This window comes from Diadema setosum, chromosome 16, assembly GCF_964275005.1.
Source record: "Diadema setosum chromosome 16, eeDiaSeto1, whole genome shotgun sequence".
Classification (NCBI taxonomy): Eukaryota; Metazoa; Echinodermata; class Echinoidea; order Diadematoida; family Diadematidae; genus Diadema; species Diadema setosum.
In genome coordinates, this window is record NC_092700.1 from 26,132,361 (window position 1) to 26,151,725 (window position 19,365).

Here is a 19,365-nt window from a genome sequence, read left to right on the forward strand (position 1 = left end):
ATAATTCCAACTACTTTTTCTCAAGGTGCTCTAGCGCCCCCCCGGGGGAAAAAAAAATCCCTCAGTAGCACAGGAAACTTGTCAAATGAAACATCCTGTATGTTCTCTACCCAACAGTAATAATCTACAATACCTATAGCTCCCAAGCAATTAATCCATCTATAACCAATCCTCCGTAAATGCTACTGACATTGTCAACATGTTGTCAGTGAGACCAGAAGGGTTAAATTGATGCTGTAGTTGTCCTAATCACTTTTCAACTTCCTGCAGGTATCTGGGATAAAGCTGTTTTCTTCTTCTTCTTAAATATCATAAATTTTGTGAACAACAAGGCAGCTATGCTGCTTTAGTTCTTGCTATGATTTTTTTTTCTGCAATTTCCAGGAAAATTACGAGTTGTACATGATTGCAGGCTGCGCAAACACACCTGCTTCTCACTTTTCAGCCAGCCGCACGATCCCCCGAAGTAATTCTGGGAACATCCAGATGTGGGAGGGCATCACTTTCCCCCCAAATGGCAGACATGCACCACAAATGAAAAAATTTTAGCAGGTAGTCCTGGTTTTCATAGCAACCAGTCCTGGGGAGACCACTCCTCTACCCTCCCTCCCCCTCCCCTCCGCCCACAAAGAACCTCCTCCCGCTTCATCTGCTTACCGATGCCTTCCGGGAGTTTCTCCAGGCAGTTTGAGGAGAGCGTGAGGTCTGTCAGGCTCTGCAGCCCGCCGATCTCGTCCGGTAGGCTCTCCAGGTTGTTCTCGGACACGTCCAGGCACGTCAGGTTGCTAAGGTTACCGATTTCCTGGAACGCATCAATTGGATTGGGACAAAAAGAAGGAGATGGGTATGTCTGGACTGCTGCAAATCACTGGGAAAATATTGCCACATATGCAATTTGCCATGGCTACAGTCATGAATTGTATATGGACAGCACATTTCAGTAATAATCTTTCCATTATGCATAACCCTCTACCAAAATAATTGTTCCTTGGGTTTAATACTGTGCTGAGCAGGTGGATTAGTCTCATCCATTGAGAACATTATTTGATAGTTTATCACGTTTCCCATTGCTCTCTTGCTATTAGATAAAGGTTGTCAACAAACTTAGTCTCTATGCAGTGATTTGTTAAATCCATCCACTTACATCCGTCTCTATCTACACTAAAACCAGAAACATTCAAGGCATGAAACTTTTTTGCGAGTTGGAGCCACCAACCTCTTTCAAAGCATAAAACTTTCGAAAAAACTGCTGACCATTAAAAACTACTTATGCTACATGCACTAGTAATACAGGGATTGGTTGAACTTTTACATGCAATTCACTTCCCTGAATCTTTGCTCATCTCGAAATTCACGAGAGTTTCATGCACTTGACAATTTCTGGTTTCATAGCATTTATTTATCTATCTTACGGTGTATCTTATCTATACATCCACTTATCCATCTATCCATTTATTCATCAACCACCTATCCATCCATCCATCATTCATCCATCCATCCATCTATCCATCCATCCATCTATTTATTCCTCCATCCCCCCCCCCCACCCCTCTGTCGTCGCTGCTTACCGGCGGCAGCACCGTGAGCTGGTTCAGGTCCAGCCAGAGTTCCACCAGGTTGGGCAGCGCCCCCAGGGTCTCGGGCAGCTCTTCCAGCTCGTTGCTGCCCAGGTCCAGGGTCTCTAGCTTCACCAGGAAGGAGAGGGAGTCTGGTAGGACCTTCAGGAGGTTCTCTCTCAGCTCCATGGCGATCAGATTGGACATGCTGCAGGAGGATGAACAAAGAAAGGTCAAAGGTTAAAGTCATTGCTACAATGTTAAAGGGAACTGATTGACAGATGTCATTGTTCTTTGATTGAAACAATCTTTATTCACTGCAAACAGCAGTACATTCGAAAACCACAATTAGTGCAGGCCTACTAGAATAGAATTGCCCATCAGTGCAAATGTGAACTGAAGCAAATTATGGTACCAGTAGACCAGGAGGTTGGCTGAGAGAAGTCCGCTAGTGCTTGATATCCTTCTCAGAATTGGGCCACTCGCAAAAAGCCTGTCATGTAGACAGCATGGCACTGCTGTTATCGGGAAGTTACAGATACCTTCAGCATCTACCCGAGTGGTTTCTTAATAGGCTCTTGCAAAAAGTTAAAAACTCATCTCAACCAATACTGTACCATCCCTGCAAAGCGAGAAACTGTTCCCATTTCTTTGTCTTTCTCTCTTTCTTTCTTTCTTTTTTTTCCTTTGGCAACTGGACTCTCTTCTTTCAAGTATAGAAACCCTTCTCCCCCATTCTGCTGTCAGCATGCAAAACTCCCACGCAGTAACTTCTGGTACCCCGAGTGTATCAATGTCTATCAGTTGAAACGCTACCTGATCAATGGCAGGTGATGCAGAACTCTATACCACTGCACAGAACAAACAATGGTGGAGGTGAAATCCAGCGAATTTCTCCTCCTCCTAATTCTATGTACCACATTTCCCAGCTGATCGGGGGGGGGGGGGGGGGGGGGGGGCTTATCCGCCTAGCTATCTTCGCAAAACTTGATGCTAGAATACTAATATGGTAGGACTATCCTTAAGTCTCAAATATCCATGATGTACAGGTTCTGACAATGCCTAAAGCCTTTTACCTAATGTAAATCATGCATTGATATTCCCTACTGTAATTTTTCGACAACACCAGCTACAGCATTGACTTAAATTTGTTTTGTTATGTTTGATTTTGCTCCACCATATTGACAAATTATATTTGTTTTATATTGCTTGATTTCAATGTCAGGCTCTGTGTATTACAGCTAGTCATCCCGATGCACACACACTAATGACTACAGCCTTGGCATCAATTTGTTCCTCTGGATACACCACGTAGCACCTCTTGCCACAACTGATCAGATCGCATGACATCCATATTTCTCTTATCATGAGCACACTCTAGTTCAGCTTTAAAGGGAACCCAAACCCAAAGAGCAATGTGGATTGAGTGAAAGCAGCAACATTAGTAGGACCATGGACCCTAGGGTCCATGGTAGGACCAATCAGTGAAAGTTTGAGGAAAATCGGACAAGTTTTGTGCTGGATGAGGAGACTACTAGAGGTTGTGACGAATGTGTAGACAACAATTTAAAGATAATTCCACATAAATTCACTTTTCTAGCATTATGAAAGAGCACTTGACTAACTGCTTTCAGAAAGCAGGTGGAATAATTGCTACCTTTAGCATATGTCAGTATCAAGTTGATAGAATGTGTGATTCCCATGAAAAATTAGAAATGTCGCTACAGCGACTGGTTATACCCCCGCCAAACAACATTTCATAAGCTTTGGTCAAAACAACATTTCATAAGCTTTGGTCAAAAAACTGAGGAAGTAGTTAAATCCGCAAGATCTTTCCTTGATCTTCTGCCATTAATATGCCGTTACCATGGCAACGTACTTTCGGGTATTGTCGAAAAATGCGTCTTGCACATCTACAACCAAAGGCACACATCTGTACCAAGTTTCATGGAAATTGGGCAAAAACTGAGGAAGTAGTTTGCAACACAAAATTTTCCATCATTTTGGCTCATAATATGTGAGCGTGTTACCATGGCAACATACTTTTTGTCACTGTCAAGAAATGTGTCATGCTGACCTATATCCTAAGACAAACATTCAATATGAATTCCATGAGAATTGGAAGAACACTGATGAAGCAGTTTTGCCATGAAGCATTTTGCCCTATATTTTACCAATAACATGCCGTTACCATGGCAACGCACTTTTTGCCACTGCGGAAATATGTGTCTTGCACATTAACATATTCAGATGAACATCTGTACCTAATTTCATAAAAATTGATCAAAAACTGTGGGAGGAGTTCGCGACGCAAGATTTGTACCCATTTTTGCCCATAATATGCCGTTACCATGGCAACGTACTTTTGGGTACTGTCAAAAAATACGTCTTGCATATCTACAACCCAAGGCACACATCTGTGCCAAGTTTTATGGGAATCGGTTGAAAACTGAGGAAGTAGTTCGCGACGCAAGATTTGCAACGGACCGACCGCCCGACCGACCGCCCGACCGACCGCACGACCGACCGCCCGACCGCCTGACCGCCCGACCGACCGCCCGACCGTCCGCTGATTCCTATATACCCCCTTCAAACTTCATTTGGCGGGGGTATAATGAATTTTTATGGAATTCCCACCAAAGCAATCATATACGATCACCACCAAAGCGATCATATACGATCCACTTTATTCTGGATATCTTGGCCATTTCAAAACGAATTTTCATCAAATAAATGTTTAATTCCTCTTGGAATTACGTGCTCTTTCATATGTCATATGAAGGTTTTCATTATCTCACCAAAAAATGTTAGAAAAGAAAAGTTAAGTTTCAACCAGAACTATACAATCCCTTTAAAGTGCCCTTAACCCCATCCCCTCCCCTAAACCAAAAAAAAAAAAAAAAAAAAAAGGAAGATGCAATTGACTTTACATTGTAAATGAAGCAGGAGAGCTCTGAGGGGAAAGAACGAGGGAAGAGTTGGGGGGGGGGGATAAGACAAGAGAGACCAGTGGGTGTCTGGAAGGGCATTGACATTGAAGATCCCTTCAGCTGGAATGTGGTAAGCTGCTAACGAGGTGGTTGGCTGGGAGGAAAATGAGCCAAAAGAATGCAAGGATGGGTACAGAGGGTGTGTGTACCTACACAACTGTCCGGTGGGACCCCACTAGTCTATCCATTCAGGCTTGTTTCTGACAAACATTTCTGAGTGCATCTGAAAACAAAACCTCAGCACTGAATTAGCACCCATAATTCACAAATCTTCTGAGACTAAAGACTGCTTCCCTTGTGATGCTGATGAAATAGCCCTTTACTGCACCTGGGACTTGTTGGCTGCTATTTGATGTACAATCAGTGACGCTAATTGTATCACAAAACTATCATCATGACTTCTGACAGAAAATAGCATGGAAGAACACATGCAGATGGTCTTGAAATCACAACTACTGGAAATGCAAAAATTTTCATGGTACATTAATTTTTGCGTATTTCGCACTACTTCTGGCTAGTGCGAATTCTAAGACCAGCGAAAATATCTTCACAATTTTCCCTGCACATTTTGAACAGGTTGACAATTGCAAAGCACAAATTCCAGAACCAGCAAATATGATTTCAAGCTGCTCAGCATGAAAGATAAATTGCGCAAAAATGTTAATGTTCACAGTTAGTCAGCATAAAGATAAAAAATGCACATCCTTGATACATCAAATTCCGGCTTTGTTTGAACAGAGTTAAAGTATGCGTCAGACAGGGTTTCTCAGAGTCAACACAGCCATAAGACCAAGTAGATAATGCTGAACTGAACCCTAAAGTACAAGTGGTACATAGGCCTATATCTACTGCAGCCTTACCACAGATCATCCAAAACAAATGAATTTCTTGCCATGATGACACATTATTACAGTAAGCATGAAACCAAGACAAGCCAAGTCACTAGTTTTGGTATTAAGCAAATCTTAATTCCACAACTGTTCATAACATTGCTCTATGGTATCGCATGTCATGAAAATGATATGCAGTTGTATTGTACACCTTGGACACAGCATTTAAAAATAGTCATGCACTCAATGATACAATGATATCAATTGTAAGCTCAATGACTAGCTGTGTGTAGACCAAACTTTAAACAATCAATTGAAACTTCTTCTATTATGCTGGGTATACTGCTTCAATCAAGGCTCAACAAATAGATTGTGAGATATTCGACCAACTAGAGCAATTCAACTGCTGTGGTATTTGCTGGGATGCTTCCTCTTCTTGCGCAATCACTACCAGCATGTGACATACAAGTCTACAGCCGTTCATCTACATACTTTGGTAATTCACTGATCTTGACCACTGACGAAGGATTGCTCTTCAATACTCTTTGCACAAAGGAAACATTTTCTAATTCACTTCCATGCATTTCACTAATCAACATTATTACTGGACTTGCCTACTGCAAGCAATAGCCATCTGGTATTTTACTGTAATTTTAATAATGGCCTTTGATCTTGACCTTTGACCTTAAATCACATATTTTCATGCAAAATACAATGTACTTGTTTATTAATTTCCCACCACATTGTCATGTGCCTATAAAGAGAACAACGCGAACACTGGCGAGGCCCATAAGTACAACATGCGCCTTGCATGCATACATGTACCTGTGTCGTTCTCCCGAGCAAACCTTCCTTGAATCACATGAATTTGCGACATTCTTCAGGGCACTCGACGACATATTACCAACTGATATTCCTAGCTGAAGATATGGCCAGATATCAATCTTTAACCCCAGTATACTGACTCTGACCTTGGCCTTTAACTTAGTAGTAGTACCACAATTATTTTCATGCATATAATCATCTTTTTTTTTGCTACCTTTTCAGAGCCAAGAGCTCAGTGTCTTTTTCACCTTTGACCTCGAGGGATTTTGCCCCGATTCTATTCAGCGCATCTACTTCTTATGAAGCATACCTGATCCAGGCACCAACAAAATCAATTTGGCAATTTGTATCAAATTGCCATAACAAGACACAGGACGGATGGACAGGCGGGCATTCCAAGAACCTAATGCCCACGGCACACTTCAGGGCAGAGGCATACTAAAATTTCAGTGCATACCGCCCTTTTTCGACTGAAATGTATTCCGAGTCTCTGGGATACCTCAGAGAGAAGATCCAGCAACATTTACTCTGCATGTTTACTTTGTTCTTTGCCTACAAAAAACATTGCAGTAAACCCGCAAGCAACTCTGAGCGTTCCATTCCATCAATGACACCGGTCCTCTTCGACCAAAACTCTGTCATCCATCGTATGAGATCTACCCTGTCAAGATGCAGACTAACATTCTCATACAAGGCAACATTTCGAAAGCAAATGTGAGGAAAAAGCGGGAAAAAAAAGTACACGTTGGCGTTCAAACATATCCAAGGATAGAAGCTTGGCCTGCACTTTCTTGTCCTTAAAAGCAGACTAAAAACAAAACAAATGTTTTCATTGACTTCTGCGTTTGGCAAACAAAAGCAAACACACAAACTCTTTTGCACCAAAAGCACAAACATTAATCATTCCAAAATCTGCAGGATAAAATCTGTAGGATAATATTCTAGTCTGTAGTTCATAAAAATTCTTCAAGGAACCTTGAATAATAAACTGTGCATTCCATACTGTGCAGCCATGTATACAGATCCTATAATGTGTAGATCATCGTTGATATTTTTGCTCATTTTCTCAGAAAACTGGCTAAAATTTGATGTGAAGTATTGGCTGAGAAACAACCCATCATACTCCTATCACATACTGCATTGCCTCACAAGAAAAAATATCAAACTGTCTTTCTTGAGATCAGAGTGTATTCTACAAAAGGAACTAACACAGATTTGGGTATGTGGGACTACTCAGGAAAATTCTTGCAAAAGCTTTGCAATGCAGGCAAAATCAGTGTTTTTCACTTGCACTCAAGAACAACCAAGATGGTTACTTTATCTCTGGTACAAGTATTGTACTTCCATGTGCAGAATCAAGTACATAACAGGGACCAACTACTCTTCTTTTAATGGTTTAAAAAAAAAATTGTGTTCCTTGTTTCGTTTCTGCTTCAGCTCATGTAACTTATTTTCTCTCTTTTAACTGAACCCGACGCCCTGATTTCTACCGGCAAAAGTGGTCTTCCTGTACACAGTGCGTTGACCTTTCTGCTCGGTTCAATGCACTTCGGTCTAGTGATCATGCGCTAATGGAGCAATATGACCAATTACAGTTTCATCAAGGGCGACCTTTCAATTGAATGGACAACATTCGCCCCAGGCAACCTTGAAGTCATTTCGGCATATCCACTATGTTCGGCTACTGGTAATATATGGCTCACGTTTATATCACTTATGAGCACTAAATGGGAAATCACGGAAAAACATTTCACAGTATGAGACGACAGTATGATACTACTCCTAAAAAAAAAAGGGCCTGTTCCTGAGTTTACACAGCCTCCATGGCAAAACAAAAACCCTCTACCCATCAGCCTCATCAAATTCATTTTGGAAATTTCTACGAGTTTTCATTAGTTTTCATGAGTTTTCATTCTGCCCCGACTACCGAATTGAACTGATGATTTGATAGAATTACAAATCCTGTGGATTAGAGTCGAAAATGTTGAAATACCCATAAGCAGCACTACTCCAAAATACATTAGGAGGCTCATCTCAAGGAAACATAATGTTCAGCAGTGATCCACAACCGAACAAAGCATAACTCAGCCCCCAAAATTGCCAAATATTTTGCATGCTTTATGTTTCGAAATGTGAACGTACAAATATTCCACCCTTTCACTAGGATAGCGACAACAAAAACAGCAATGAAGCAAGCCCATAGATTCAAACTGATATTTATTCATGACATTTTTATCCCAGGTTTACCAAGAAAGGTAAGCAGGCAAACTAATGGGCATATTTGTGAAGTATTTCTCAGCACACATGAGCCCCAGGACAAATCTCCCTTTCAGTCTTGAAAACCATTTGGTGAGCAGTTTCTCATTTTGTGGGCCAAAGGGATGGAATACCTTGCCAAAGGAACTTCGTTCTGAACACACCCTCAGTTTTCATATCAAAAAAAAAAATTCGAAAAAATTCTTATGTTCCCTTTGACCTTGTCATTGGGACAAATTTGGACGTAAAGTGCATTGATCAGTTTATTGGAAATGCGCTATAGAAAAGATTATAGAATGGGTAGCGAGAATTCTGCGATCTCATTGGTCGAGAGCTATGTGTTGATTTGTGCTGGCCGCACGCTGAGTCACAGTGGTAAACATGTTATCGCGCACTTGTAGCAAGAGTAAGCGCACTTGAAAGGTTCGCGCACGAAGTAAGCATTCGTGCACTCAGTACGAGACGCCTATTGGCTAAAACAATCATGCATCAGTTTTTACTGGATGCATGACTGTGAAGAGAAACCATGCGTCCAGTAAAAACTGATGCATGGTTTTTGGGCTCTTGTCTATGGCAAGCCAAAAAGAAATGCATCCAGTAAATTTGTCATCAGGTAACACGACAGAAAAATGGGTTTTTGGCAAGAAAATTACCCATTCTATAAAACAGATGATGCACATGTCTTTTCGTGCGTCAGTCGGAATATAGTATGCATGCAGTAACTATGGAGTTTAGCCTTAACCCACTCGGTTTCGCCTCGTGGGTTAAGCATTCCATAGTTACCTTATGCACACAATTCCGACTGACGCACTCAGACCTGTGCATCATTTGTATACTATATCCACTATTATCATTTCAGCACTGATTAACTGACAAAGCACTATGCTGAAGATGCCGCCTGAAATTTTTTGTGCCTTTCGTCATTTAAAAAGTGGTGTCCCTTTCACGTATACTCCCTTTGAGGACAGGTCTACATGGACAGTTTGCGGAGAAGAAGGAAAAAAAAAAGTGACTATTTGGCAAGAAAACATTCCAACTCAAATAGTTCATATAGGATGTGCTGGCCGCGACCTCTTACGGTGAGACTACGCCACTTGTAAACAATTTGCTTTAGTATAGACAGGGCACGTAATCTCGATGGAACATGAAGCCAATACAAACATGACTTTGGAGGTTATCAGCTTCCTGTTGTAGATATGAACTTGACTGTGTAGGGAAAAAAAAAGAAAAAAAAACCTTGCTGGTCTTGTTTTGGGAAGGTGCTGCTGTCCAAAAATAATTTCCTGAAGTGAACAAGGCAGTCGGGATCAAGTTATCATCGATCCACAGGGAGTGAGTATCAAATATATTTGAATGGATGAGAGGGGAATGTAGGCTATTGGTTGAGGTAAGGATTCAGGTTTAAACTTCTTGCAAGATACTTACAAACCACTCTATAAAATGTTACAGAGCATGCAATTCTAAGAGGAAATGAATGTTAATTTGATGAAAATTGGTTTTGAAATGGCTGAGCTATCCCAAAACAAAGTTTAACAGAGTGGTCGTAACAAAAGGTGGGTCCCAACTTTTATTACCATCACTTTGTTTTGGACATCTCAGGCATTTGAAACCGAAACTATACCATCCCTTTAAATATTGACAATGCACTTTCCCCAGCAAAATGTTGAATCCTTTGTGGAGCTACTTAGGATTGATAATGTAATAAATCTTCTATTTCACTTCACCTCTTCTTAGCAAGGATGAAATTACGCACACAAAAAAAAAAAAAAAAAAAATTCCGCATGAATTTGAATTCATTAGACATCCGTGTTTACCAACATGCAGCTCATCATCGCCATCCACTATCATCATCGGTATAACTGAGTCCTATCACCCTTCTCTTTTTTCTTTCTCTCTCTTATCTCTTCTCATACTGTTTTGACAGGGCATCCATCTCCAAGCCTATTCGGTGTGTGAAAGTTGAGCTCCAACTGTCAAACATACCCTCCTCCTAATTGGAGACCACGGAGAGAGAAGAGGCAGGTTGTCGGGGACGACGACGGGATGCCAACAGGACTGCATCCCTCACCTACCGGTTACTCCTGGAAGATGTCATACCCCCTGATGAAGACTCATTCAATGAGTGTAAACAATGTGGAGGCGGGGAACACTGCCTTATCATTAACTGTGATAGTCTCTATCCATCACTTTCATTCCGAGCCCATTCACACACAGGAGTTACTGTTTTTTGCATCTCGATTCGATGCAAGAATGGATTCTTATTTGCTACCGTTGACACAAGCTTTAAAAACAAATGGTCCAAATAAAGCCCACTGAATCTTCAGACTACACATGCCTGAACAATGACCACAGCCTGATCACTAGGACTTGACTGTGCAGACCAACAGTGGCACAGTATTTTGTGGGACTGATAAAACTCTTTTTGTTTTCATTTGCCATTCACACACACGCCATGCAGGGCAAATTATCACAAGAGCTAGATGAGTGTGAATGTAGCTACTACAAAAGGAACTTGTTATCTACCATGCCCCCCCCCCCCTCCATATCAATGACCTCAAAAATTTGATCAGACAAGAAGTGGCCATCAGGTGAGCACTCAGGCAACTGTTATCACAACCATCTTTGTCTATAAAATATGCCCAATCTTAAAGGACAAGTGGATTGTGAAAATGCAACAATATTAGTGGAACACATCAGTGAAGGTTTACGGAAAATCGGACAATCCAGCAAAAAGTCATAGTATGTCCATATAGCTACACATCATCAAATGCAATTGTTTCAAACAATTTTGTTCGTTTTTACCTAACACCATATCTTCACACATAAATGAAAGATGAAATGAATGATCACATACAATCAATAGAAGGCAAAGCTATGTTTCTTTTGAAATTGAGTTTCAAAATGTATTTTTATACGCAGTCCCTTTATGCAGTGCGCAATTGCTAGGCACACTAAAATGAAAGAACTCTGCATCTTTAAAGTTCAACTATATATGCACAAAGCAGTCTGCCAGGAGAAATTTTGTTTTCACTCTTTATCTTCAAGGACACGATTATCACAAAGAGCAATCCCACTTTCAAAACATACGCTTCTTTCGGGGGCAAAAAAGCAAGCTTCATCATGAGCTCATTCATGTATGTACAATGACATTTCTTTGGATTACTCTCATTCATTTCTCCGTGTACCGAAGACGTGCACAGTAGTGACTCCAACTATCGCTGAACGTTATCGGTTTATGAAAGCCAACACACAAAGGCTTGACCTCATTTTCCCCCAGAATCTGGTATTCACAACTCCACCGAATCACCGAGGCTCGTCTGTTTTGCTTTCAAACTTTCAAGATAAGATTATTGAGAGGGGCGAGAGAGTGTGGGCAGGGAGATATGACATGAACAACATCATTATGTCTCCGCGTACAACAACGGTGGAAGGTCGATCTCAGATGCTGCCAAAGAATGGCAGCACTGAACACCGGTCACATGACCGTGCAGAAAATAATGCAGCTTTTTAACACACAATGGGGGAAAAAAAATGAATAAATGAATGTGCTTCGCCCACTTCACCTATTAATCTCATAACCATCACTATACACAAATCAAACATGAACTCAAACATACATATAATTAAATGTCTGTATCCTCAGCACACCCTGCCTGTCCATCATGTAACATTTACTCTGTTCACAATGAAACTGATGTCACACACTTCAGTTATAATCTGAAATTTTCCTTCGAGAAACTGGCGATTGTCCCTCAAATCACATATTACTGGCAACTCTCCCTCTTGGACACAATATTGTTAGACAGCACACATCTCAGCACAAAAACACCTACAGCTAAAGCTCAGACAACAAGCACTCCTTCAAAACCTAAAGGAATAATGTAGAATTTTCATGTTCAAACATGCTATTCATTCATATCTCATAAACATTTAGAAATAAAAAGAAAACAAAATCAAATAATGTGACCATTGCAAAATTGTCATACCAGGAGACAAAGAGAGCATTGTCTTCTGGAATTCTTAACATTTGACTTTTGCCCCGGTTTTACAGTTGTATTGTCATTCATCAATACACTTCTACCATGGGATTCTTGTTTTACTACATGACTCAGCTAGTGGGTATAAATCTTGGGACTTTTTTAATGTGAGATCACTCACAGCGGTTTCTAAAGACTACACTGATACTTTTACTTTCCTTTTATGCAGCTCCCCTTGAAAATTAACAGCTGACTATGATACAGTTGTAGCTTCTACTTATCCAATTAGTGTTGCATACACATCTTCAGTCATTAAAAAGAGAATTATTGGCCATTAAGTGCTTTTAGCTGGACAGCTGGAAATTAAAGTGAATTAACAGTTAAATCATGGCCATAGACAGACAAGATGCGAGAAAATTTTCGAGACTAGAAAAATTCAGAGCAATAATGATTCCACAGTTCCCTTATATTGATGTGCCCACGCCAAATTATGCATTAACTAAGGAAATATTATATTATTACATTTGTACTGCTAATTATCGCTTAGACTTTTTTTTCTTTAATACAAATTTCTTGATAAAACCAAATTAGCAGTACAATGTATCATTATAGAGTTATACAAAAAAATGGTGCAATGCTAGCATTTAAATATAATAAGATTAGAAAAAACTAAGCATTCATATCTCTTATAAAAGGGACTATGATTTTACCAGAAAAGTAATAGTGAAGCACAACATCAACTGAAATCCTATCATGAAATCATGTGAGAAATCATAATAAAATGAATATATACACTACAAATGACTTCACTTTGAAGTTTTGGGGTTCAAGTTTATGCTTCAAATACTTCCTTCTATTCAGAATCTCTTGTTCCGTGGTGAATGCTGAATGTAGAAATCAGAGATTACAACAGACACAAGTGGTATACGGGAGAATAAACTGAACATTGTATATGTTGCGTATGTCCCTGTCTTTTTCTCTGTCTTTACCTCTGCTACAACCCTTGTACATTTTGTATATCTGTTCTTGTCTTTGTCCCCATCTCTGTTAAAATTCTATCTATCTATCATAATTTTGTATGTTACTGCATGTTATATTCATTTCTGTTATCAAAAGGGTTTACTCATCACGAGTTTTTACATACTTCAAGAGATGTGCCCCCAACATGTTCAAAAGTAATTGTATTGTTATTGGTACACATGTACTAATATACATTGTTTGCTGGAGAAAAAAAAAATGCCATTGAACTGAACTGGGGGGGGGGGGGGGAGTTTATTCTGCACATCATACATATGAACCAGTTTGCCTGGTGTCAAATCCATCAATTATGTCCCAAAACTGAGACCAAAACTTTGAAATTAATGTGATGGCACAGGTGCAGAGGGGTATACTGTACATGTTTGGCCAATCAGGCTATTCATGGATTTCCTTTGAGAGCCACAAAGCACTTATATTAAATTGATCAGGATCCAGGAACCTTCTATGGTTTATACAACTTTATAAACCTTATAAGCAGCATTGTAGTATTTAAATGAGGGCTGAAAAGGCATACTTTGGAGGAAAACAACATAAAATTGCATTTCCTAGAATAGATGTGTGCAGTATGACAATTTGGAAGGGGAAAAAAATCTTGAAACCTGTAGTAATTTTGACCAAAAAAAAAGTTACAGAATTCTGTAAAAAAGAAAAAAAGGAAAAAAAAGTAATAGTTCACATCGTCGCCTTCTCCACCTACCCTCCCCTACCCCCATAAAACAGACACAAAGACAACAGATGGTAAACAGACAAAAAAATACAGACACAAAACACACAAACTGTAAACAGACAAGATGCAGAACAGAACACAGACAGACAGACACATACAGACAAACACAAACACAAACACAAACACACACACACACACACACACACACACACACACACACACACACACACAAACACACAGATGCAACATCACCTCTGGCAAGTAAATCAATGACTGGGATAAAGACAGGTAGCTCGCATACAACCTGCCACCTCCTCTATCTCCCATCAGCTTTTTCCAGATTTACAGGTATGCACAATTCATGAGATGAAGAAGAAGAAGCAGAAGAAAAAATGATGACAACCTCTAATGGATGTGACCTTTTCTGAACTAAAGCAGAAATTTTCAGTCCTTCCCTCTCATCTACCTTCCTCCATCATCTTTCTCTCTTTCTTTTTTTCCTCCTTTCTTTTTTCTATTTTTCTCTCTGTCTCATACACATAGACAGCAGGTGGCCCAATGAATAGATGCGTTCCCTGGTGGAATGGTAAAGACTGCAGGTACTCTAGTAGGTACCTGGGCATTCTTAAAGGGATTAGTCAGTCACATACAGGTCTGCGCTGAGCATACTCACATAAACCAAAACACAAACAATGGCAACAATAGTGACAAGAGAATTGATAATCAAGATGATAATTGCACAAGTTACTTTGTAGCAAGCAATATCATGATAATAATCATTACCGGTATAGTTTAAAAAATACAAAAATTTTCCTACATTAAAAGACTGTTTCTGGGGGGTTTAAATCAAGTGCATAAATACAGATATTTGTCCTATATTTTTTTCTCACATTTTCTTTTGTTGTTGTAGTTGTTGATTGTATTTAAATCATAATAAATACCATAATGATAATCATTGTTGAAAGGCTGTTTGTGGGGGTTGAATTATGAGCAGACCTATAAACACATATGTTTGCCATATCTTATTTTCTTGCATTTTCTTTTTTCTTTGTTCATATTGTCCTACTATACCCTGATAGATATGTACCCCAGCATCACCAATCACTCCCTATATGCAGATCTACTGTAAAACATGATAAATTCGCAGCATTCATTTTTCGTGAATTGGAGCCGATGGCCTTTTTTGCGGCATGAAATTTTCGCGAACTGCCACTGGCATTCAATGCATATGTGACCCGCTACAACAAAAAGGTCCTAAAGTCGCGCACGGTCGAAGCCGTGAAAATCGAGTTTGAAGTCAGAGCATTAGAATTGGTCAAAACTTACGATTTTCTGATTTTAATATACAGTATGTCCCAAAAAAAATTACAACGGGGCCCTCTGCAATGATATCTTTATAAATAGTGAATCAATCTAAATACAAATTCAGGGTATGAAACTATAACTCATTGCCCACATCTTACAGAAAATCCCATTCAATTTGCTTCAGTGGTCAAAGAGAAATGAGGAATTTTGTAGAGGATGTCGGGAATCTCTTCTGTCCAGATTCTGTCTATTATTCACACACAAGAGCATTGAATTGCTAAAATTAGAAGAATCGGACTTGTGACATGCTTTACAACAATCCGCATTTCTCTGTGACCGCTTAACCAAATTGAATGGGGTTTTCTGCAAAATAGAGCTAAGATGTTATATTTTAAGACCCTGAAGTACCACTTAGACAGGTTGATCATATTGGGTGTTATCAACTCGAAAATCTGATCGTAATTTTTGGGGCGACTTACTGCAGTATGTCCCCCCAAAATTACAATCAGATTTTCGCGTTGATAACGCCCATTATTATTACATTTTTTAAATGCTACTTCAGGGTCTTAATATATAACATTTCAGTTCTATTTTGCAGAAATCCCCATTCGATTTGGTTAAGCGGTCACAGAGAAATGTGGATTGTTGCAAAGCATGTCATGAATCGGATTCTTCCGAGTTTAGCATTTCGTTGATTTTGTGTGTGAATAAATAGACAGAACTTGGACAGAAGAGATTCCTGACATCCTCTACAAAATTCCGCATTTCTCTTTGACCACTGAAGCAAATCGAGTGGGATTTTCTGTAAGATGTGGGCAATGAATTATAGTTTCATACCCTGAATTTGTATTTAGATTGATTCACTATCTTTAAAGATATCATTGCGGAGGGCCCCGTTGTAATTTTTTTGGGGACATACTGTATTATTGGAGTCTAACATGTCTTCTATCATCTGTCGAAATTTTGAAGCAAAATGATCAAAGGAAAGACCAAAAAATAGCGTTTTTCTGAGCCATGTTTTTTAGCGTTTCAACGAAGCAGAAACTGGTTCGAAAATTTGGATTGAGCGCCACAGATAGGTTCCGCCCCTAACAACGACCAGAGTGATCTCATTGGTCAGTTTGCTGCTTGCTGCTAACCGAAGCGTGAAGCTCGCACACTGCCCAGTCGACTGGTGCGTGCGGGCGGGGTGCGCTATGCTCAGCCGCTTCTCACATCCTGGTCACTGATTGGTTGGTGAGGAGACCGCCGACGCTGATGTGCTTGAATGAACTCTTCGGGGGTTGCTAGGGCTTACCTTCTATTGTCCAGAAGTGAAAAATGACTTGCGTGTCCCTTGATCGCGATTGCGTCGAAAGGAAGACTTTTAGGGCGCTTTTCTCGAAACAGTGATTTTCCAGACGTCTCGACATGCTCTCTTTTAAACATCGATATCTCCGCAGCCGATTATTTTTATAAAATGTGTTATATATCAATTTAAAGCAGAAAGATTAGGGAATTATATCATGCTATTTTCAAATAATCGACCTCGCCCGACTTTAGGATCATTTTGTTGTAGCGGGTCACATATAGTGTACAAAAGAACTTTCACATGCATTTTTATTTCGTGAATTTTCGCGCTCGCAAAATTCGCGAAATTAAAATGCACGTGAACATTCCTCGTTTTACAGCATGTCATTATCCTTGGATACGGCTTTCCAAAACACTTCAAATCAAGACAGGTTCGAAAGTTTTCCTCACTGACCAACGGTGATTCACCATATCACCTTTTATTACATTGCAAAAATCTATGGATGTTTTGGTTTGGGGTTCGACTGTTCCCCCCCATTTTGAGGTTTGTGGCGATTTTCCTCCCCCCCCCCCCCCTTAATTTTGTGTTCAGGATGTCAAAAACTTTACAAAATATTCTGGCTATCTCGGCCATCTAATCAATGAAGGGGGAAATACGAGGGTCAAGTTCATGACACCATAGAGGAAATTTGCCTACCCCACCGTCAAGATCACCTCAAATCCAATTTCCGACATTTGGATTTTGAAATTGAGATTGACGTGACCAGCAAATCACCTGTACCGATCTACAAATCAAATATTCAAGGCACGCTGCTAGCCAGAGTATGAGCATCAAAAAAAAAAAAAAAAAAAAAGAAAAAGGAAGGAATTTATTACCATGTTTGGGGGTGGCTAATATGAAGTTTCCTACATCTAAACTCACATAAAATCTTTGTGTGGACTGAAAGATTACGTCTGACAAGTACCTCATACATCACTAAAACTGATCAACATGCTCATAAACTGTTTACTGAAAGTTTTTTTTTTTTTTTTCCTAGTATTGCTGTCTATGGAAAGTAATATTGTGTACACAGTATAATCTAATGTTTTATAGATTTTCAATTACCTATTTTGAAAGCACATAGTATAGGTTTTCAAAACTAGGTTTTCACAGCATCATAATAATTACACAATGTCAGAGATTCTGGGAGCTTTAGAGGACCATGATGCTCAGAATTTTCAAACTACAGCATCTTAAAGGCATTGTTTACTATTTGCAGATGAAACAAAAACCCAGTTTTAGTGCTTCTAAATAGCTCTAAAATGTGAGTTTGGAATTGAAACAACCAATGTAAACATTCTAATCATTCTAATCAATGTTAATTATCGTTAAATGTACAAAACGTGAACAACAATTATAATAAAAAAATTTAGACCACATCGTCTACAGTTTAGTGAAAAAAATAGTGATATCTCCTTATATCTTAGGCTTTGTTACAAAATTTTTACCTGGTAGGAAGTTTTGCGATACAACTGACCTTGTATGTCTATATGCATCAAATGTGACAACTCAAACATTTTTAGAATCACTACTCCCAATGGTAGACAATACCTTTAATCAAGCTTGGCCACCATTTTCTTTTCCTTCAAAAGGAATGGTTACAAACTTTCCGGATACTCTTGACGTCATGAGACCAATCAGTGCTAGATTTGTCGTAAATTGGGGAGGTTTCTCCTTGCTTTCCTCTTTTTCTTTCTTTCTTTTTTTTTTTCTTTCTTCCTATTTCCCTCTCTTTTTTCCCATATTCTCCATTTCTATGCTCCTTTCTTCAATCACTGCTTCTATTCTCCAAAGTCTTGACCCCCCTGCATGCTAGGATATATTTACATAAAACCCACAAGTCTGCCGAGATGCATTGCCATGGAAACGAAAGCCCCGCATCTTCGTTTTCACACTTGGTTTCACGTGCTCGCTTTGACGGAGAGAGTTGACAAGAAATTGGTACCCGACTGTTTCCAGAAGGCAGCTATTGGTACGTTACACAAAGTTGTGAAGCAAAACAACATACAGATTCAATCAGGTGACAGATCCTGTTAATCACTGTTGAATATGTCCATTCACACACACAAGACATTCGGATTTAGATGGAGATACAAACATAAACTTAACTCATCACCATTCACACATTCATTAAAGAGATACATGTATAACTTTTTTTTGTAGTGGGAAGCAGACTGCAGTAATTAGTGATTTTCTTGTATCTACATTAAAAAAATTATTAGTTTTGCATAGGTAGCAACACTCGAATTAGTCCGAACGGACCTCAAGTTTCAGTACATTTGGTGCACAAAACGTTGATCATTAGTTGGAGATAGGCTATTTGCTTTCTTCAGAAGAAAAACAAACTGTTTTCCCCTTGCATAAAAATTTTGCCCGCCCACGTCCAAAACAGCATCGGTGTTGACGTGTTTAAACGTGCTGTCACTTCGAGACTGCCTTCGCACTCCGGGCAAATGGGAGATCAGGTGGAGATGTCAGTGCGGATATCGCTCAATTTGCAGTCCATTTCAGCAAATCACAACATAGGGTGGGAAAAGAAAAAAAACACCCTGACTATATGCTTACTTCTCACTTAATCCTTGCATGCATAT

General features: G+C 39.6%; 1 protein-coding gene across 1 annotated transcript in view; it reads right to left on the minus strand.

Annotated features, from left to right (window-relative positions):
- Positions 1-19,365, minus strand: part of LOC140239930 (uncharacterized) — a 173,876-nt gene that overhangs the window by 82,107 nt on the left and 72,404 nt on the right. Inside the window, exons 5-6 of the mRNA XM_072319748.1 lie at positions 1,569-1,764; positions 658-802 (exon numbers count right to left, since the gene is read on the minus strand). Of these exons, the coding sequence (XP_072175849.1) occupies positions 658-802; positions 1,569-1,764 (341 nt within the window). The remainder of the gene's footprint in view (positions 1-657; positions 803-1,568; positions 1,765-19,365) is intronic.